The 22,193-nt window shown below is 44.4% G+C and overlaps 1 protein-coding gene across 3 annotated transcripts in view; it reads right to left on the bottom strand.

Annotated features, from left to right (window-relative positions):
* Positions 1–21,336, bottom strand: part of LOC132894121 (zinc finger protein OZF-like) — a 52,392-nt gene extending 31,056 nt beyond the window's left edge. For 2 of the 3 annotated variants that reach the window (XM_060933457.1, XM_060933459.1), the window contains exons 1-4: positions 21,212–21,336; positions 6,312–6,536; positions 5,479–5,542; positions 4,894–5,056 (exon numbers count right to left, since the gene is read on the bottom strand). In XM_060933457.1, the coding sequence (XP_060789440.1) occupies positions 4,894–5,044 (151 nt within the window). In that variant the 5' untranslated portion in view covers positions 5,045–5,056; positions 5,479–5,542; positions 6,312–6,536; positions 21,212–21,336. Of the gene's footprint in view, positions 1–4,893; positions 5,057–5,478; positions 5,543–6,311; positions 6,537–21,211 lie in introns of those variants that run through there. The other variant, XM_060933460.1, reaches the window with a different exon arrangement.
* Positions 21,337–22,193: the final 857 nt, after the last annotated feature.

Raw genomic sequence — 22,193 nt, 5'->3', positions numbered from 1 at the left:
CCCATGAGAGTGAGACAGTGAGAGGGGTCCCCCCCCCGAAAATCTTAACGGATTTACACGATTTGGAAAAATGACTTTTTCAGAACCGAAAAAACCGGAGCTTCCGGCACATGCCGGAAAACTTGTACCCATGTAGATAACAGCCACTAAAACACAACTCAGAGTGCGCGTACTCTCGGCATCACTGAAGTGATGTTGTCTTCTTTTTTCCTTTCTTATTTTATATCTGTTTTATATGATCTACTATAATAAATAACTGAAAAGACAACTGCTAAGCATTCTGAAGTGTTAATTAGAAGTTTCCATTACATCTTTTAGAAAACAGAATCTACCAAATTCGTGAGGAAATCACATGCAGGCACAAAGAAATATAATTGTGCAAATAACTGCACTGGTTCTTCTTCTTTTGGCTGCTCCCGATTAGGGGTCGCCACAGCGGATCTTTCGTCTCCATTGCTCCCTGTCTTCAGCATCCTTCACTAACACACCTGCCACTTTCATGTCATCTCTCATCACATCCATGTATCTCCTCTTTGGCCTTCCTCGTTTTCGTTTGCCTGGCAGCTCCATCCTCAACATTCTCCTTCCCACATGCTCTGCATCTCTTCTTAGGATGTGCCCATACCATCTCAGTCTCATCTCTCTTAGCTTAATTCCCAAGCTCTCCACATGTGCTGTCCCTCTGATGTGCTCGTTCCTTATCCTGTCCAACCTTGTCACTCCCATTGCAAACCTTAACATCCTCAACTACACCACCTCCAACTTTGCCTCCTGTCTCTTCGTTAAGGGTATGGTCAGCAATCCATACATCACAGCTGGTCTCACTACTGTCTTATACATCTTACCTTTCACTTTTGCTGGGACTTTCCTATCACAAATGACTCCCGAAATCCTTCTCCAACTGCTCCACCCTGCCTGCACTCTCTTTCTCACCTCAATACCGCTGACCCCATTTTCCTGCACAGTTGACCCCAGGTACTTGAATTCACCAACTTTCATTATGTCTACTCCTTGCATCTTCACTATACTCTCATCCCCATTCTCACTGATGCACATGTATTCTGTTTTGCTACTGCTCACCTTCATTCCTCTTCGTTCCAATGCATATCTCCATCTCTCCAAACCCAACTCAACCTCCTTTCTACTTTCACCACATATCACAATATCATCCGAAAACATCATGTTCCATGGCGACTCTTGCTTCACTTCGTCCGTCAAGCTATCCATCACTATGGCAAACAAGAAAGGACTCAAAGCAGATCCTTGATGGAGTCCCACCTTCACCTTGAACCATTCAGTCTTTCCAACCGCACACCTCACTGCTGTTTCACTGTTCTCATACATGTCTTGCACTACTCAAATATACTTCTCATTCACTCCACTCTTTCTCATACAATACCATAACTCATCTCTCAGCACTCTATCGTATGCCTTCTCCAGGTCTACAAACACACAATTTAGCTTTCTCTTGCCTTCTCTGTACTTCTCCATGAACATTCTTAAAGCAAAAATTGCATCCAACATGCTCTTCCTTAGCATAAGCCCATACTGCTGTTCACAGATTGCTACCTCTCTTCTCAATCTCACCTCCAATACCCTTTCCCATAGCTTCATGGTGTGGCTCATCAATTTTATCCCTCTGTAATTACTGCAGCTCTGTACATCTCCCTTATTCTTGTATATTGGGACTAGCACACTCTTTCTCCATTCATTTGGCATTTTCTCATTCTCTAGGATCTTATTAAACAATCTCATTAGGAACTCCACAGCCATCTCACCCAAACATCTCCAAGCCTCAATTGGGATACCATCTGGTCCGACTGCTTTCCCAGTCTTCATTCTTTTCATGGCTGCCCTCACCTCATCCTTACTAACCAACTCTGCTTCCTGATTTGCCGTCTCCAATGAATCTGACCTCTTCTCTCTTGAATTCTCCTCATTCCACCTTCTTAATGCATTCTCTTTGTCAGCACATTTCCATTTACATCTTTCATCACTCTTACCTGCTGTACATCGCTCACTTCCCTGTTTCTCTGCCTAGCTAGTCTGTATAGGTCTTTCTCTCCTTTGGTCTCCAGTCTGTCGTACAACTCCTGGTATGCATCTGCTTTCGCCTTTGCTACCGCTTGTGCAAATAACTGCGCACATATTTAAAAAAAAAAAATCTGTCTCTCTCTCACGTCTCTATTTTAGCTTGCTGACGATGCTGGCATTTCTAGATCTAAACATTTTTCAAAAGGCACACATCTAGGATTCATATTTAATTCAAAATATATTCACACCTAGTTGCAATTTAAACATAACCAATTTACTTATGAAGAAACCAGTGGACCCAGAGGAAACCTACACTAACAGGGGGAGAACTTGCAAAATTTCACACAAACAGCAACCCAAGCTTAGAATTGATTCCAGGACCCCGAAGCTGTGCCACTGTGATGCCCCTAAATCCATATTCAGATATTTGGACACCTGTCCATCACACCAATATGTCCTAACTGAACATCCCATTCCAGGGGTATACTGAGGGACATACTCTCTGTCCCCTGTTAATCACAGCCAACTAGGGTCTTCTGCGAGCTCGCGCATGTGGGGAAGAAAACGCACAGCACTTTCCTCCAGGTGCATTTTGCTATCCTGTGACACAGCCTGAGCTGCATTTGGAAAAGAGGAGGTTGATGGCTTCACATGTCTGCCGTCACTCACATAGTTAGAGATCTGGCTTGTGGGTGGATACTAGCAGGTGACCACACTGGGGAGAAAGTGGGTGGAAGAAAAAAAAAAAAAAAAACTACAATTTTCTAATGTGGTGAAGACGCAAGGACACATTTATTTAACATTTATGGAAGGAGACCCAGGTATTAGTCAGTAAGTTTGCCAAGATGGGAGAGTCTTCAGGACAGAGGAGTTTGGGCTTTCTGGTTTCTCAGGTCACAACCTGAATTTCTTTTGGTCTCTGAACAAAACACAGGAGTGGCTGGAGAGAAAGACAGACATTCTCCAACATTAAATGTAACTAGAAATAAGCAATGTGTCATTCGTTAATAAACTAAAAATTGTACTCATAGGCAAATCACCATGGTACAAGGGGAACGATACACTTTAGGCAGTGCTGTTATACAACCCCGATTCCATAAAAGTTGGGACAAAGTACAAATTGTAAATAAAAACGGAATGCAATAATTTACAAATCTCAAAAACTGATATTGTATTCACAGTAGAACATAGACAACATATCAAATGTCGAAAGTGAGACATTTTGAAATTTCATGCCAAATATTGGCTCATTTGAAATTTCATGACAGCAACACATCTCAAAAAAGTTGGGACAGGGGCAATAAGAGGCTGGAAAATTTAAAGGTACAAAAAAGGAACAGCTGGAGGACCAAATTGCAACTCATTAGGTCAATTGGCAATAGGTCATTAACATGACTGGGTATAAAAAGAGCATCTTGGAGTGGCAGCGGCTCTCAGAAGTAAAGATGGGAAGAGGATCACCAATCCCCCTAATTCTGCGCCGACAAATAGTGAAGCAATATCAGAAACGAGTTTGACAGCGTAAAATTGCAAAGAGTTTGAACATATCACAGGGGTGATAGCGTTCCGGCGCCGCGCCGGATTTCCGGCGTACCGTGGCTGGGGAAAAAAAAAAAAAAAAATCTAGTTCGCCCATTGTCCTGTGTCATTCTGAGATGCGCAGATAGACAGTAAAGGGAATTCGCATGATATGGAACTAGTGGGAAAAAAGTGCCGTCACGGCACGAATTCGTGCCGTGACGGCACTTTTTTCCCACTAGTTCCATATCATGCGAATTCCCTTTACTGTCCATCTGCGCATCTCAGAATGACACAGGACAATGGGCGAACTAGATTTTTTTTTTTTCCCCAGCCACGGTACGCCGGAAATCCGGCGCGGCGCCGGAACGCTATCACCCCTGCATATCATCATCTACAGTGCATATCATCATCAAAAGATTCAGAGAATCTGGAAGAATCTCTGTGCGTAAGGGTCAAGGCCGGAAAACCATACTGGGTGCCCGTGATCTTCGGGCCCTTAGACGGCACTGCATTACATACAGGCATGCTTCTGTATTGGAAATCACAAAATGGGCTCAGGAATATTTCTAGAGAACATTATCTGTGAACACAATTCACCGTGCCATCCGCTGTTGCCAGCTAAAACTCTATAGTTCAAAGAAGAAGCCGTATCTAAACATGATCCAGAAGTGCAGACGTCTTCTCTGGGCCAAGGCTCATTTAAAATGGACTGTGAAAAAGTGGAAAACTGTTCTGTCATCAGATGAATCAAAATTTGAAGTTCTTTCTGGAAATCAGGGACGCCGTGTCATTCGGACTAAAGAGGAGAAGGACAACCCAAGTTGTTTTCAGCGCTCAGTTCAGAAGCCTGCATCTCTGATGGTATGGGGTTGCATTAGTGTGTGTGGCATGGGCAGCTTACACATCTGGAAAGACACCATCAATGCTGAAAGGTATATCCAGGTTCTAGAGCAACATGTGCTCCCATCCAGACGACGTCTCTTTCAGGGAAGACCTTGCATTTTCCAACATGACAATGCCAAACCACATACTGCATCAATTACAGCATCATGGCTGCATAGAAGGAGGGTCCGGGTACTGAACTGGCCAGCCTGCAGTCCAGATCTTTCACCCATAGAAAACATTTGGCGCATCATAAAACGGAAGATACGACAAAAAGACCTAAGACAGTTGAGTCAATTCACAATTTGTTGACTATTTCTTAGACTGAGGCTACATAATGTACTATAAAATGAGGCTCCTAAATGTACTCTATTGCACTTTTAGTGCACTAGATAGTGTGTAGGGTAGAATAAACAGTAAAGTGTTACTGAGGACCAGAGTTGGCTGATGCCTTACAGAGGTTGTCTTTCTTGTCAGGATCTTCCACTTTAATGGAGAGATCTTCAGGTGGGTTGTCAAGGTCGTCTCCATGGTTGAAGATGTTCAGCTCCAGTGTCTCCTCTTTCTTCACATAAACTTCTGACGCTTTGCATATCTCCGATTTCATGTCCTCACACAGCTAAAGATCAAACAATAAGAATTATTCAGCAAAAAACATCAACACAGTTTATAAAGTTTGTGTGGCAGCAAGGGCTCGATCGTGTGTCAGCTATGGATGGTGAGGAATCAGGTAGAACCGGCAGGTAACACGTGAGGAGTTGCACCTGTGTTTTACTAGCAATTTACTTCGGTATCTTGTGTTCTTTCACAGAGGAGAAGTCAGTCATCAAAGAGAAAGAGAGACCTAAGCAACCCAGCACCATGTGTGTGCAAAGTAGAGAAAAATAACGTCACAAAAAAGTGATCTCTAAATTAACAATAAAGCCCAACTTGAGTTGTCAAGCCTGTCTCCCAGTTCCTCATTCCCTGAGCTGCAAGACTACTACAGTTTGTTCAACTCAAAACATTGTTTTTTGTAACAAATTCATCATTAAACTTTACCTGTGAGGGATCAGGAGCCCGAGACTTCCTGGAGGAGCGCTGTCTTCTGATGAACTCCTACCAGCTTAAACAAAGATTAATAATAAGAATAATAATGAAAATAAAAATAATAATAATTTTTACATTTCTATAAAAATTAGTGGAAACAAACAAGGTTTGTTCTATTGCTAAAAATTTCTCAAAGAAAGATACAAATAAACAGATTACAGCCGAACTAAAATACTGACCTAACTATCACGGAATTATTATTATTATTAGTAGTAGTAGTAGTAGTTGTTGTCGTAGTAGCAATAACATCCATGCTTTAACAGTAAGATGACATGAAAAGTCTTTAATGGTATTCTTTAACCATTTAAACAGCAATTTTTCAATAAAATTTTTTGAAACATTTGAAAATATCAGAACATATGTTTTTTTAGCTGCTCCGTTACATTACATTACAGGCAGTCTACAGTTTATAAAAAAGTTATGATAATCATTCACATCAAGATCTTTAAAATTCTTTGACTGCATGCACTAGAACATTCAAAGAAAAATAATTCAATCAATACTTTAAATAGAAAAGTTTGTTAATATTATTATCTTTCTTTTCATTACCAGTAAACACAAATAGGTGGGAGAGCTCTCTAATATTTCCAGAAAGCAGCTGAACAATGTCAATAGTGGCCATGACATTCAATTAAATGGCTTTTACAGCTTTATATTTTAAGTGTCACTTAAAATAGAGAGCTCTGAGAAATTATAACTTACACCAAACATTACAACTAAGTGGAATTTACTTCCCACTTTCCTTACTAGATTTAAGTCAATTATTACTAGAAAATACATAGTACCTCTTTTGTTCGCTCGCTTTTCTCTTTCCCGCTGGGGTCTCTTCTCCCTCTGACGGCGTTACTTCTGGGGGTGTAAGCTCACCCACCACTTTGCCTTCGCCTGCCTCCACTTCTCTCTCTGCTCCTCTTGAGCAGCTCGAGTCAATCTAGGTTGCTCTGGCTGCTCTACTTTTTTCGGGCTCTCATCACCTGCATCCGAAGCCTGCTTTGTTCTCTCTGAATGGCCTGCACAAACACACACAAAAGTTAGCTTTGTATTTGGCAACTTTTCAACACATTATGATGAATAACCCTGTGTCGGTGCATGGGGCGTCAGGGCCCGGAGCCCTGCCTCATGCAGTACCTCCCCCTCCCCTCTGTCGTCCCATCATGAATCGGCTTGGGCAGGGGGGGCTGGCACCATAGCCATAACAGGTGCTCAGGTAGTCATCATAATTAACTATTAAATAACTATTATTTTTAGAATTTCTATCTATAAAAAATTTACTAACACAAATGATTAGCAAATAAAATAATACTCCCCCTCCCCCTCTCTCCTTCATTATGATCCAGCTTCCTTCTCCCTGGCCCGACACAGACCAGCACTGCTTATACACACACACACACACACACACGTGCTTACTTTCACATATCCCGCTCCCCCCCAACATATACACACTGTCCCTCCACCCATAATTCAAGGCCCAACACCCCTCCAAATCTCCCCCACCTACCCTCCTCTATCTCATATGCACATTCATTACCCCTAATCAACCCCACCCATCCTCCTCTATACAGCAATATAGCTCTTGTTTATCTTTGTCGAATTTGTCTCCATGTGTTCTGTTACATCTCTTTGTTAACATATTAGTAGTATTGTCCAGCCTTTGAAATTGTTGTTAGTTACGTCAGTGCTTCTGTTGTATGTCATGTGTATGTATTGATTTGTTTCATTCTGTCCTTTTTACTTTGTATTTGTTTGTATTTGTTAGCAAATAAATTAAAAAAAAAAAAAAAAAAAAAAGAATAACCCTGTTACATAAAAATGAAACTTGTACTAATTGCAATATTCAGGTATCCTTCGCTTCATTCACTTATACTGCCATACACATTCTTATTGACAAATATATCAACAATAAATGCATTTGCAAAATATGTCTAATGCACACTTTGATTTAGGTTCTTGTTAAAAAAAAAAAAAAAAAAAAAGCACCTTTTTTTCAGAACAATTTTTTCTGTAGACTTTTGTTGCCTCTCTGCCTCTTTAGATGTATTCAGCCCATCTCTCAGGTTCATTTTGTTTCAGTCGGTCTTTCCAATCGCGTGTCGCCTCAGCGGCAGTTTTCCTTTTTTTGGGCGGTGGGGGTGGAGTAAGGCTAGGAGTGTGTATCTCTAAAAGACAAATCCTTAGCCTTGAACTCTGGCGCGAAGCCATTGACCTAATTAAAAGTAAAACAGCTTAATGATTTTTATTAGAAAATTTTGAAGGGGGGGAGGGTTGTCACGTTATGGCGGTGAGCTGAGCAGACGCTTTTGCCAGAGTTCCGTGCCACCCGGTGCTAATTTTTTTCATTATCCTGACAACAACCGGGTGCGATAAGCTATTTTTGTTATGAACATAAAACAGGCTATGTCCTTGGAAAACTTTTGGCCACAGTCTTTTGACAAGATGGGAAGAACCAGAGGAAATAAAGACAAAAAAAAAAAAAAGATGTCCTGTCCGAGCCCGGCGACAACACACAAAATGGCGACCAGGCCGAATTTGTAACCGCAGATGGGCTTGACCCTGCCCTTGCTAAAGCCCTGAGCATAATGACTTCCAATATTATTAAAGTTAATAACTTAGTTATTAAAGAAAAATTTAGCCCTCTGGCCGAGACTATCCACAAGCATGCTACGGAGCTCCAGGCCGCTAGCAAGCGGCTAGATGAAGCAGAGGCTAGGTTACTAGCAGTTGAAAACTCCAACACAGCACAAGAGCCAAGAATTGTGAAGCTGGAAAAGCAGGTTAGCGCCCTCATGGAGAGTTTGGACATGGCTGAAAACTATAGTAGGCGCATAAACATTCGAGTCGTCGGCTTGGCGGAGGATACGGAGACTGGGCAGCCGGTGGAGTTTTTCGAGTCATGGCTACCCCGCATCCTAAAGATGACCACGAAGGCTGGCCGCATAAAGCTGGAGAGAGCCCACCGCACCCTCGCACCGAAACCGGACTCGAACAGGAGGCCCAGGTAGCTATGATTCCACGCGTTCAGAGACAAACAGAGGGTCATGGAAGCGGTGTGCCGGGCAAGCCAGGACGGTGACTTAATCTACAAAGGATCCAGGGTCTCTTTCTACAGCGATTTTTCCTCGACGGTGATGAAGAAACGCAAGGCATACGATGCGGTGAAACAGCAGCTGCGAGAGCGAGGGATGCCATATGCTATGCTGTTCCCGGCTACTCTACAGGTGATACACGGAGGCTCCAAAAAGAGGTTTTCCACCCCGGAGGAGGTTCGCGGTTTCATTGACTCTCTGCCTGGATGATAACTTTGCGGAGCACGGAGCTCCGTTTGTCTGGTTTGGGACACTTTTTCTGTAACAGACGTAGTTTTCCCACTCAGGCTGGTATGTCATGCTCCGTGTTCTAGACGCTGCCGAATCTTGAACACTCTTAACATTTTGAACATATCGAACATTTCCTAACTGAGTGGCGCGGCTGCTCGTAACGTGAATATTTTGTTTCCACCTTATTTTGTTCACTCCCATCCTTGGTAGACCTTCGATCCGACAATGTCAATGTGCAGTGGGCCTCCTTTCGTGGGCACGGGTGTGGCTGGAGAGACCAATTCTGGAGGCACACACTCGTGGGCAGTAAGGGCATTGGAATGTGGCTGCTGCAGGAAGGGAGGATGTTGAGGCCTTTCTTCTTTCTCTTGCTTGGGTGATGTAGTCATGGCGACTGCTTTCAAAATTGTCCTGGGCCTGCCGGATTTGACTACGCCATGCTGGTCTGTCTTGTGCACAAGCCTCGAGGTCTTTTGCAGGGATGCCGACATGTTTCAGGCTGTCTTTGATGCAGTCTTTGTACCGTTTTCTCGGTCGGCCCCTGGGTCTGTGGCCCTGCCTCAGCTCTCCATAGGAGTAGGTGGCGAGGCAGTCTGTAAGGCTCCATGCGAATGACGTGACCAGTCCAACGGAGTTGAGCCTTCAAGACCATAGCTTCTATGCTAACTAAGTCTGCTGTGTCCAGGACTTCGAGGTTCGTCACTCGGTCTTGCCACTTGATGCCCATGATCGACTGTAGCAATCTCATGTGAAAATGTTCAAGCTGTTTGATTTGTTTCCTGTACAGCGTCCAGGTCTCACAGCCGTAGAGGAGACTTGTGATCACGACAGCTTTGTACACTTTGATTTTTGTCTTGAGCCTGATGCTTTTGTGACTCATCACACGAGATCGAAGGCGACCAAGAGCCTGACTGGCTTTATTGATCCTGGCAGAGATTTCCTTGTCAAGGGAGCTGTTGCTGGATATAATGCTCCCGAGGTTTTTGAAGTTCTCAACGTTCTTCAGTGCAGTACCTCCAATAGAGATGGTGGGGGGAGGGTGCACAGCGGGGCCTGGGGATGGTTGGAAGAGGACTTCTGTTTTTCCTAGGCTGATTGTCAGGCCAAAGAGTTGGGAGGCTTCCGCAAACTTGCTGACGATGAACTGGAGGTCCGCTTCTGTGTGTGCCATCAGTGCACAGTCGTCGGCAAACAATGCATCTGTCACAAGTCTCACCATTGTTCGGGTCTTAGCGTTCAGCCGGCGCAGGTCAAACAGAGAGCCGTCTAACCTGTACTTAATGTAGATGCCTCTGTCGAGATCTCTGAGGGCATGGTTCAGCACGCATGTGAAGAACAGGTTAAACAGGACCGGGGCAAGGACACAGCCCTGTTTGACACCGTTTGAAATCTCAAAGGGAGCAGAAATGTCACCCCCAGCAAGTACAGTGCCAACCATGTCGTCGTGGAAGAGGCGGATGATGGTAGTGAATTTCCTCGGGCAGCCAAGCTTGGCGAGGATGACCCACAGCGCTTCTCTGTTCACCGTATCAAAGGTCTTCGTAAGGTCTATGAAGACTGCGTAAAGATCCATCCGCTGCTCGATGCACTTTTCCTGGACCTGTCTCACCAAGAAGATCATGTCGATGGTGCTGCGACCTCGTCTGAAGCCACACTGGGACTCTGGCAGTGATGGTTCTGAGACGGCGCTGACAAGGCGGTTCAGGATGACCCTGGCAAGTATCTTCCCAGCGATAGAGAGGAGGGAGATGCCGCGGTAATTGCCACAGTCAGCTTTGCTGCCCTTGTTCTTGAATAAAGAGACAACAATGGCATCTCGAAAGTCCTGTGGCATGGATTCTTCTTCCCAAATGCTGCAAAGTATCTCATGGAGTGTGTCCAGGGCCAATGGGCCGGCTGCCTTGTATATCTCGACTGGGATGCCGTCCATGCCTGGCGCCTTACCCGAGTTCGTCTGCTTCACTGCGGCGGTGACTTCTTCAAGGGTGGGTGGCAGGTCAAGTTCCTCAAGCGCTGGCTTCTCTGGGATTACGTTCAAAGCTGTAGGGTCAACTGTGGACGGTCCGTTGAGGAGGGTGAAGAAATGTTCCCTCCAGCGTTGTGTGAGGCTGTCCTTATCTTTCAGCAAGGTCTGACCATCTGCCGACAGTAGTGGGGTTGTGCTGGGTCTCTGTGGTCCATACACGGCCTTGAGCTCACTGTAAAACTCCTTAGAGTAATTCAGGTCGGCGTAAAGTTGAACCTTTTCAGCTTTTCTGTCCCACCAGCTGTCTTGCAGTGCACGCAGTTCTCTCTGGGATTTGCTTTGGAGGTGCTTGAAGCTTTCTTTCTTGGAGATGGAAGATGGGTCATTCTGCCAGATGATGTAGGCATTGTGCTTCTCCTCTAAGAGTTGGTTGATTTCAGCATTGTTCTCATCAAACCAGTCCTGATGGACACGCCTCTGCAGACCTAGAGTGGCTTTGGCTGACTCTGTCACCGTGTGCTTGAACTGGTTCCGTTGTTCTATTGGGTCGCCAGTCAATGGTCCTTGAGCAGACAGAGCGTCGTCTAGGTGGGATTGAAATTTCTCTCTTGTGGAAGGGTTCAGTAGCTTTGTGAGGTTGAATTTTGGGTGAGCAGTTTTGGGCTTCTTGCGATGAACTGTGGCTATGTGAAGGTTGAGGATCACCCTCACCAGCCTATGGTCAGTCCAACACTCCGCTCCTCACATGGCTCTTGTAATCATCACGTCCCGTGTATCCTGCCGCCGGACAATGACACTCTACGAGATGCCATTGTTTGGACCTTGGATGCATCCATGTGGTCTTGTACTTGTTGGCCAGTCTAAAGAGGGTGTTGGTGATGGCGAGACCATTCTCAGCACACATAGTCAGGAGCAGCAGCCTGTTGCTGTTCATCTCGCCGACTCCCTGGGGGCCTAAAACTCCTTCCCAGCTCTGGTGATCCGTCCCAATTCTTGCATTGAAGTCCCCTAGGACTACTAGCTTGTTGCTTGCAGGAGTTGACTTCAAGAGGAAGTCCAAAGCTTCATAGAAATTCTCCTTGTCCTCGTCACTGCATGTGAGCGTGGGAGCATAGGCACTAACGATGGCAACATGCCTTGAGCGACTGACAGGGAAGCGGATTTTCATCAGCCGTTCATTGATGCCGGTGGGGAGATCAGGGAGTTGGCATAGCAAGGTGTTACGAATAGCGAATCCAACTCCATGTTGTCTGTCTTCAGCTTCTGCCTTTCCTTTCCAGAAGAAGGTGTAGCCCCCATCTGGTTCGCAGATTGCTCCTTCTTCAGCAAAGCGGGTTTCACTGAGCGCGGCGATGTCGATCCTGTATCGTGCCAATTCTCTAGCTACCAGGGCAGTTCTTCTGTGAGGCCTTGCTGTGTTCTCTCTGTCTAGCAGGGTGCGCATGTTCCAAGTGCCAAGGATAATTTTCTTTATTTTTTCTTTTCGACCGCCAAGAGGGTTAACTGCCAGCCGCGGCATGCTGGCCAGTTAGTGAATTAGGGCAGGCAATGTTTAGGCTACCTTTTCTAGGCCCCTCCCTTGCTAGGGTGAGCAGTGCTGTCCTAAAAAGGGCTGCTCAGTCACCAGGGATGCTGCCGAACTTCACTGCTGCCCCAGGTACAATGAAGGACGACCATCTGTCCCAGACTGCCTACGTGCAGGTTTGAGGCTACGACTGCCAGTAGTAACCGCTACCTGTCGCTTCACCCCGCTCCCATCGCCACAGGACTTTCAGGAGAAGTTGAGAGGAAGGAATTGGGGAAAGGAAGGGGGATCTGCACATAACCTGTACGTGAATTGGATTTTGGTGGAGAAGCTGTTGCACGGGAACAACCCCACCCTCTCGGCCACAGAAGCCAGGGTCCAGTGGCACAAGGGAATGTTACAACTGGGTGCCTCCTTGGCTGCAGTGGATGACCAGGACTTCTTTGGGTGCCGCGTCCATGCTCTAGGCGTTCCACAACGCTTGCTGCCACCACCTTCACAACCGTTGGATCTACAGATCTCTTCTGTTCGTTCCGCTGGGAGTCAGTCTCCACATGCAGTGGGGCTGACACCGCCCAATTCTAATTCACCGAGGGTTTGGAACTCATCAGCTACCCTCACCTGGTTTAGCAAGCCCGCCAAGGCCAGTGCCCAGGGTGTGGCCGCTGCTGCATGCGACAGCTACGTGGAGCCACAGGTGAGAGCTGAGTGTCAGGTGAGGACCAGTAACAGACAAGCTGTCCTGACAAGGACATGGCGAGCCCTCCTGCTAAAGGTACTACCTCTTCCTGGACACCCCATACACTCCCATAGGGAGGACTTTTTTCGGTTTCTTGGCATGCTACTCATCATATGCAGTCAGTTCGCTCATGGTGAGTTTGAAAGGTGCTTGTATGGTGAACAGTCCCTGTTTATTTGGGGAAAGGCCCTCAGTTTGTTTTTCTCTGTTGTACATTTATTATGCTTGTTTAGTGTAGTTCATGTGTTTAACTCAGGACATGACTTATGTATAAGATTTATGTGGGGTATCAGTGTGGCATTTTCCATTCCTGTTAAATGTAACTGTCCTATGTATCTGATAATGTGGGTCATGGGATGCATATATAGGGCGAGTGTAGGTATAAACTGCTCTGACTTTTTTATCTTGCCCTTATGGCAAATAGTATCTTATGGCCATGTCCAATTTATATAATACCTGTTTTTGGAACATCCGTGGCCACCAAAAACCTGCCAAGAAAACGGCAGTATTATCATTTTTGAATAAGGAAAATGTTTCTATTGCGTTCCTCCAGGAGACTCACCTGGAGGACAAGGATAATGCTAAATTGCAAAGGAGTTGGGTGGGGCAGCTCTTTGTTACTTCGTGTTCTTCTTTCAGTAGGGGCGTAGCCATTTTGATTAGTAAAAAGCTAGCATTTAGGTCTCTTGATTGTGTTAAAGACAGCCAGGGCCAGTATAGAATTGTTAAAGGAATACTAACAGGAAAAGAAGTAACATTTCTGAATCTATATTGTCCCCCAGCCTAGTCCCCTGATTTTCTCTCCAAGGCTTTTGCAGGTTTTATGGATCGGGCCTCAGGGGACTCTTTTGTGGGGGGAGATTTCAATTGTCACCTTAATCCCTCTCTTGACAAACTTCCATTTGACATTTCTCCCCCTTCTAAACAAGCGAGGGTACTCACTAATATAGGTCACGATATTGAATATTCTGATGTGTGGAGGCAGCTTCACCCTACTGATTCAGAGTTCACTTTTTTCGGCCCCATATAAAAGCTATACCAGAATTGATTACATTTTCATCCCCTCCTCAAAAATGTCTCTTGCTTTATCATGTTCTATAGGCAACATTGTATCATCAGACCATGCCCCCCTTTATTTGGTATACTCTCTCACTGAGAACAGGGCATTGTCACGGTGCTGGAGATTTCAGCCTTATCTCCTCAAAGATAAGATTATCTCCTACTTTACTTCAGAATTTAAGATTTTTTTATTCTATCAACTCACCATCCACAAATAATCCCTCTGTCCTCTGGGAGACGTGTAAAATATACTCTCGTGGACTGATTAGGTCTTTTGTTGCATCCAAAACACCCGCGAAGAATGAACAGCGTAAACTTCTCGAATCTCGACTAGCTGAACTGGAGAAAAATCATATATTTAGTCCGAGTACTGATTTCCTTAAGGAACTGTTATTTGCACGTGCTGCATTAGATACTTTTCTGATTCAGGACTCTGAACAGTCCCTTACATTTCCCAGGCAGAAATTATATGAGTTTAGGGACAAACCTGGAAGGTATCTTGCCAAGCTTGTCAAAAAGAGAGCAGATGCTCAAAATATAGTCTCCATTACTGACTCTAATGGTGTAAGATCGTTCGATATTAAAACCATTAATAAACACTTTGCATTGTTTTATTCCAACCTATATAGTTCCGAGCAGCCTGATGGTGCCCTGATCCTTATGCGTCAGTTTTTTTGCAGACTTAAGACTCCCCAAAGCTACGGATGATCAAAAATTACAACTAAATGCCCCAATTACTAGAGAGGAAGCGCTACTTGCTTTGAAATCTATGCCGTCTGGTAAGGCCCCAGGGCCAGATGGATTCGGATGAGAGTTTTATAAGGAGCTTAGTGGTATTCTTTTAGACTCTCTGTTGTCTATGCTCAATCACTCATTTGAAAATGGGATCCTACCTCAATCCCTTAGGGAAGCCAACATTTCTCTTATCCTTAAAAAAGGAAAATGCCCAGATAGCTGTGCCTCATACAGGCTGATAGCCCTACTTAACTCTGACCAAAAACTGCTCTCCAAAATTTTGGCCTTAATTACGCCTAGAGAGGGTTCTGCCTCATATTGTCAGGGAGGACCAAACTGGTTTTGTCAAGGGCCGGAACTCCTGTAATAATATGAGGAGGCTCTTTAACATCATCCAACTGACCCAGAATTGCAAGGACCTGGCCCTCGTGCTGTCTTTCGAAGCCGAGAAGGCGTTTGACTGGGTCGAGTGGTCGTATTTGTTCTACGCTCTGGAGGAATTTGGCCTAGGTGATAATTTTGTGAATTGGATTAGGGTTCTGTATAATTCTCCGATGGCGGCGGTTCTGACTAATGGACTGAGATCCGACAACTTCCCCCTCCACCACGAGAACAGACAGGGCGACCCCCTCAGCCCCCTGCTCTTTGATATTGCTATTGAGCCACTGGCCCAAGCAGTAAGGCAAAACACTTTAATTTCTGGTATTTTCATTGGTGAAAAGGAACACAAAAAGTTACTTTATACACGGATGACATTTTGATACATTTATCGCAACCCCAAACTTCTGTTCCCCACCTGATTAAGGTCATTTCGTCATTCAGCGTCTTTTCGGGATATAAAATTAACTTTACAAAATCCGAGGCTGTGCCCCTAGGGTCATTAACATGTGTTCCAGATATGGCTGAGCCCTTCCCGTTCCGCTGGTCTCCCACCGGTTTCGTTTACTTAGGAGTGCATGTAACACCCTCTTTTAGTCAGATGTTTAAGTCCAACTCTCCCCCAAGAGGTGGCCAAGTTGCAGAAGGAAATTTCCGATGTGTTCTTGCCCCTTCCCAGCCACACCCACCTCATAGAACACCACACTGAGCCGCCCCCGGGGTTGGTGGTGCATAGCCGCCCTTACCGCATGCCCAAACAATAAATGTAAAAAAAAAAAGTTGGTTTGGGATGAAATCAAGGCCATGCTCGAAATGGGCATAATTGAGGAGTCCCACAGTGACTGGAGCAGCCCAGTGGTCCTGTTTCCCAAGACCAACAGGTCGGTCTGGTTCTGTGTGGACTATAGAAGAGTCAGTGCAGTAGTGTAAATTTGATGCATATCCAATGCCTTGCATTGAAGAGTTGCTCGATTGGTTAGGTGCTGCTCGCTTTTATTTGACACTGGATCTAACGAAGGGATATTGGCAGATCCCCATGAGTCCTCCATCCCGGGAGAAAACTGCCTTTTCCACACCGTTTGGGTTGCACCAATCTGTCACGCTTCCTTTTGGGTTATTTGGGACTCCCGCTACGTTCCACTGGCTCATGGACAAGATCCCCTGCCCTCACTCCACCTCTGCGGCAGCGTACCTTGCCAACATCATTATTTATAGCAATGATTGGCCGTGGCACCTGGAACACCTTAGGGACATCCTCAAGGCGCTGAGGCACGCGGGTCTCACAGCTAACCAAAAAGGAGGTGAGACAGTTCCTGGGGCTGGCTGGCTACTATCGTAGGTTCATACCTAATTATTCGGATGTCACCAGCCCACTAACTGATCTCACGAGAAAGGGAGCACCAGACCCAGTCCAGTGGACGAAGCAGTGCCAACAGGCTTTCACTATGGTAAAAGCTGCACTGTGTGTGGGGCCACTTTTACACTCCCATGACTACTCTCTCCCCTTTTTTTTTTTTTAACACATGGATGCATCGGACAGAGGGCCGGGGGCCGTTCTGTCCCAGAACGTGGAGGGCGAGGAGCATCCCGGGCTGTACATCAGCCACAAGCTCTCGATGCATTACAGCAAGTGCAGCATCTGCAGTTGTTTAAAAATGGCTCCAAGAGACATTCTGGAGTTGTGTACTTCTGCGATCCTCTTTCTCAGATCTGCACTGAGCTCCTTGGACTTTGCCATTTTACTGTGCATTGGTCAATCCAATGAGTGCTGTAAACAAACCCTTTTTATGAAGTCACAGAGACTCTACCAGCTGTAGTCAATCATGATCATTAACAGGAAGTTAAGAGACAGCCTTGGTTAGATAAGAGACATTTTGGAAATTTCAGCACCTCTGAATTAATAATCCAAGTGAGCGTACGTAAACTTTTACCCTGCATGTATAATTTTGACCCTGTGTTGATTTCAGAAAACCCAAAGAAAATTAAAACTTGTGCACCAAATTCTAGTGGGGGTTTTTTTTTATTAAAAGATGTCATTCTGCCACAATAAAAGAACAGTTCAAAGAAATTACAGAAAGCCCAAATATTGCCATGACATTCATGTCACTGTATGTCAACTTCTGACCACAACTGTACAATACATTTCTACAGCAATTATACCTGTTTGTGCAACCTACTTATAGTGCAATATCAATTTCAAGACACTAATTACAGGGCAATATATTCTGTGGGCAACATGGCAATGCGTCTTTCTCTTGTGCAACACAATTTTAATGTAATATACATTTCAACACATTCATTATAGTGCAATATATTTATACATATTCTGTATATTGTGTATATTCTGCAGAACACTCCATCACATTCTTATTTTCTTTTTATTACATTAAAATTTTACTCCCTCTTTTTTTTTTAAACCACCCCCAACTATCCTCAAGAACGCAGCTGGATTGAGGTGTTTGAACTAGTTTTGTTGGAACTTTATTGATGTAACTTTTGAATAATTATGATTAAAATGGTGATTTTCAACAAATATTCAATTTGTCCGTATGACAGGCACATGCGGATTTGACTTATCTGCGCCAAACATTTGGTCGTCCCAGACAGTTAGACTACCGTTAATGTCGAGCCCCGAGTCTAAATATACACTTTAGGACTGCAGTTGTCAGGAACAGTTTTACACTCAAGTCTCCATCAATGAACAGTTGGTAATATCAACAAAATAGACTTCATGTTAAAACTATAATGAATTTCCTGGGTACACAATTGCACTTTTTAAACCATCTAGGATGTAAGCTTACAGAAGTGAGTTATTTACAATCACGTGACCTGTCATCACCCAAATAAGGATGGATTCCCTTCTGAGGTTTCTTCCTCATGTCATCTCAGGGAGGGTTTCCTTGCCATTGTTGCCTCAGGCTTGCTCATTAGGGATATGTTAATTAATTCACATGTTTAAAAATCTGTATTTTTCTATAAAGCTAGTTTGCAACAATATCTATTGTTAAAAGCATTATACAGATAAATTGACCCTGTTGGACAAAAAAAAAAAAAACTGCACTGAATACACAACCTCCCTGGCAGAGGTAATAACAATGCTGTCCAAACGTTCCTACTCCACATGAACTAAGCTATTGCGTTATCAGTAATGACACGATTAGGATGACACTCTGAACAATCTACACATCTTGGAGGTGTAACTTGTTTTGTAAACAGAAGACAGCTTGGCAGATGAAGAATAGCAGCAAAAAGACCAATATCCTGAAAGAAGCATCAAAGCGGTGGAGATACAAATCACTTCTGGTCATAACTTTAAGAATAAAACCACAGCGAAAACAGGATGCAGAGATTTGCGAGTTGGGCTTTTAGCCTTGAGTTAAAGTAACATGTTTTGTTGCTGCCAGAGCTAACTGTTAGACAGAATTCTCTCTCTCCATGGATCAGAGGCTTAGAGCTCAATACCATACGATTCTTTCAGTAACAAGATCTCCCGGTTCGGGAAACCATGCGCAAAATAGTCACCTATGATTGCATCCAGTTTACTACATACTCTGCAGAAGGGGCAATACTACTGATGTACTAGTAAGAGACAGCAAGGAAGGTGCTCGGGTGGTCATCAGGAAGGAGGAAGGAAGACAAGGAGAGATGGTAGTGGAATAAAGAAGTGCAGGAAATTATAAAAGAGAAGAGGCTAGCAAAGAAGAATTGGGATGATCAGAGAGACGAGGAAAGCAGGTGGTTATACAGAGAGACGACACAGAAGGCAAAGAGAGCAGTAGCGAAGGCGAAAGCAGATGCATACCAGGAGTTGTACGAAAGACTGGAGACCAAAGAAGGAGAGAAAGACCTGTACAGACTAGCTAGGCAGAGAAACAGGGAAGCGAGGGATGTACAGCAGGTAAGAGTGATGAAAGATGGAAATGGGCTGACAAAGAGAGTGTATTAAGAAGGTGGAAAGATTACTTTGAGGATTTATTAAACAAGGAGAATCCAAGAGAGAAAAGGTCAGATTCAATTCAGCGAATCAGGAAGCAAAATTGGTTAGTAAGGATAAGGTGAGGGCAGCCATGAAAAGAATGAAGACTGGGAAAGTAGTCGGACCAGATGGTATCCCGATTGAGGCTTGGAGATGTTTGGGTGAGACGGCTGTGGAGTTCCTAAGGAGATTGTTTAATAAGATCCTAGAGAATGAGAAAATGCCAAATGAATGGAGAAAGAGTGTGCTAGTCCCAATATACAAGAATAAGGGAGATGTACAAAGCTGCAGTAATTACAGAGGGATAAAATTGATGGACCACACCATGAAGCTATGGGAAAGGGTATTGGAGGCGAGACTGAGAAGAGAGGTAGCAATCTGTGAACAGCAGTACGGTTTTATGCCAAGGAAGAGCATGTTGGATGCAATTTTTGCTTTAAGAATGTTCATGGAGAAGTACAGAGAAGGCCAGAGAAAGCTACATTGTGTGTTTGTAGACCTGGAGAAGGCATACGATAGAGTGCCAAGAGATAAGGAGTGGTATTGTATGAGAAAGAGTGGAGTGAATGAGAAGTATATTAGAGTGGTGCAAGACATGTATGAGAACAGTGAAACAGCAGTGAGGTGTGCAGTTGGAAAGACGGAATGGTTCAAGGTGAAGGTGGGACTCCATCAAGGATCTGCTTTGAGTCCTTTCTTGTTTGCCATAGTGATGGATAGCTTGACGGACGAAGTGAGGCAAGAGTCACCATGGAAAATGATGTTTGCAGATGATATTGTGATATGTGGTGAAAGTAGAAAGAAGGTTGAGTTGGGTTTGGAGAGATGGAGATGTGCATTGGAACGAAAAGGAATGAAGGTGAGCAGTAGCAAAACAGAATACATGTGCATCAGTGAGAATGGGGATGAGAGTGTAGTGAAGATGCAAGGAGTAGACGTAAAGAAAAGTTGGTGAATTCAAGTACCTGGGGTCAACTGTGCAGGAAAATGGGGGGCTGCGATAGTGAGGTGAGAAAGAGAGTGTAGGTAGGGTGGAGCAGTTGGAGAAGGATTTCGGGAGTCATTTGTGATAGGAAAGTCCCAGCAAAAGTGAAAGGTAAGATATATAAGACAGTAGTGAGAACAGCTGTGATGTATGGATTGGTGACCATACCCTTAACGAAGAGACAGGAGGCAAAGTTGGAGGTGGCGGAGTTGAGGATGTTAAGGTTTGCGATGGGAGTGACAAGGTTGGACAGGATAAGGAACGAGCACATCAGAGGGACAGCACATGTGGAGAGCTTGGGAATTAAGCTAAGAGAGATGAGACTGAGATGCAGAGCATGTGGGAAGGAGAATGTTGAGGATGGAGCTGCCAGGCAAACGAAAACGAGGAAGGCCAAAGAGGAGATACATGGATGTGGTGAGAGAGGACATGAAAGTGGCAGGTGTGTTAGAGAAGGATGCTGAAGACAGGGAGCAACGGAGATGAAGGATCCGCTCTGGCGACCCCTAATCGGGAGCAACCAAAAGAAGATGATGATGATTGCATCCATTTTCAATGTGTAAAACTTTCTGATTGACATACTGCAGAAGGGATGACGCTGCCTGATTGGCTAAAAAAAAAATACAAGAAAAAAATCTGCGAGAAATCAAGTCGAAATTTCGAGAAAGAAAAAAAAAGTTGGAACATCGAGCAATGAAGTCGGAATTCCAAGAAATAAAGTCGGAATTGCGAGAAACATAGCCGTTATTGGGAGAAATAAAGTCGGAATCGCGCAATTGAGCTAAATAAATAAATAACCCTGATGAATAGGGAACTTGAAGTTAAGATTATTTAAATAATTTCAACATACAACTAAACAGGTTAGCCGAACTACAAATCTCTCCTGAGTGGATAAATAGTGCACTACATCGAGAGTACATGGCATAATTTCATATTGAATGTAGTTCACTTAAAAAGTGAAGTGGAGATACATTTGGGATTCAGCGACACAGCTTCAGTTTAACTTACCTCAGTGTTTTAAAGCAGAGCAAGGTTTTAAATCCTCAGAGCCAGACACAATAACGTGCTTTTATTTTTATAAATCGAAAGACTAAAGTTCTTCAGGCAAGCAGCGGCTTTTTCTTCTCCAATATTTTCTGGCAGTTGGAGAAACAGCTTACTGGACGCGTTACCGCCACCACCTGGACTGGAGTGGAGTTTCAGGGTGCAGGACGCCTGTCTTCTTCTTTGGGGTTTTACGGCAGTTGGCATCCACAATGTTGCATGACTGCAATCGACAGATTTATTTTCTATATTCTTGTCATTTCATTTTAAAGCCGTCTTTCCAGTCCAATTGTTTTTAAAAAATGTAAATAAACATTTCCCCCCGTAGCCCGTTAGGGTGATCAATGGAATGCTGATTCTCTCTGTCCTCCTGTGAGTCACTGAAAACAGCTGGGTTTTGGTGTGCATTCAGTTGTCTGGGAAGTGTGCCAAGGACTGCGTTGTAGGTGGCTGATAAATGATGTCTTAGACCCCCACCTCTGTTCAGTGATGGCCGTTCCAGGTTGACAAAAATGGCTTCTTTAACTCCTCTCTCATACCAACGATCCTCTCTGGCTACAATGCGTACGTTGCAATCCTGAAATGAGTGTCCTTATAGATAGTTTTCACATGACGTCACAGAGTCAGGGATTCCCTAGTGGCGGCCATCTTGCGGGTCAAGCTTACCATACGGGTCACTGAGCACACATTGTAACGCACGAGTACAAAGTCTTCAAAAGAACCCAAGCAGGCTATTTAAAGCTAGCAATGGTGCACACCTGTTGTATTCACAGCTGTCGTAATAGGTCAGATGATGACGTCAAGCGGAGCTTTTATGGAATTCCCACTGTACGGGAGCACGAAGGTGAGCAAACAAAGAAACTCAGCATACCAAGGAGAAATCTATGGCTTGCAAGAATCAACCGCAAGGATTATCAGCCTTCCAAACACAGCAAAGTCTGCTCCG

The sequence above is a fragment of the Neoarius graeffei genome, chromosome 11, assembly GCF_027579695.1.
Source record: "Neoarius graeffei isolate fNeoGra1 chromosome 11, fNeoGra1.pri, whole genome shotgun sequence".
NCBI lineage: Eukaryota > Metazoa > Chordata > Actinopteri > Siluriformes > Ariidae > Neoarius > Neoarius graeffei.
The sequence above is the reverse complement of the archived record's forward strand: the minus strand, read 5'-3'. Positions and strand labels throughout refer to the sequence as shown.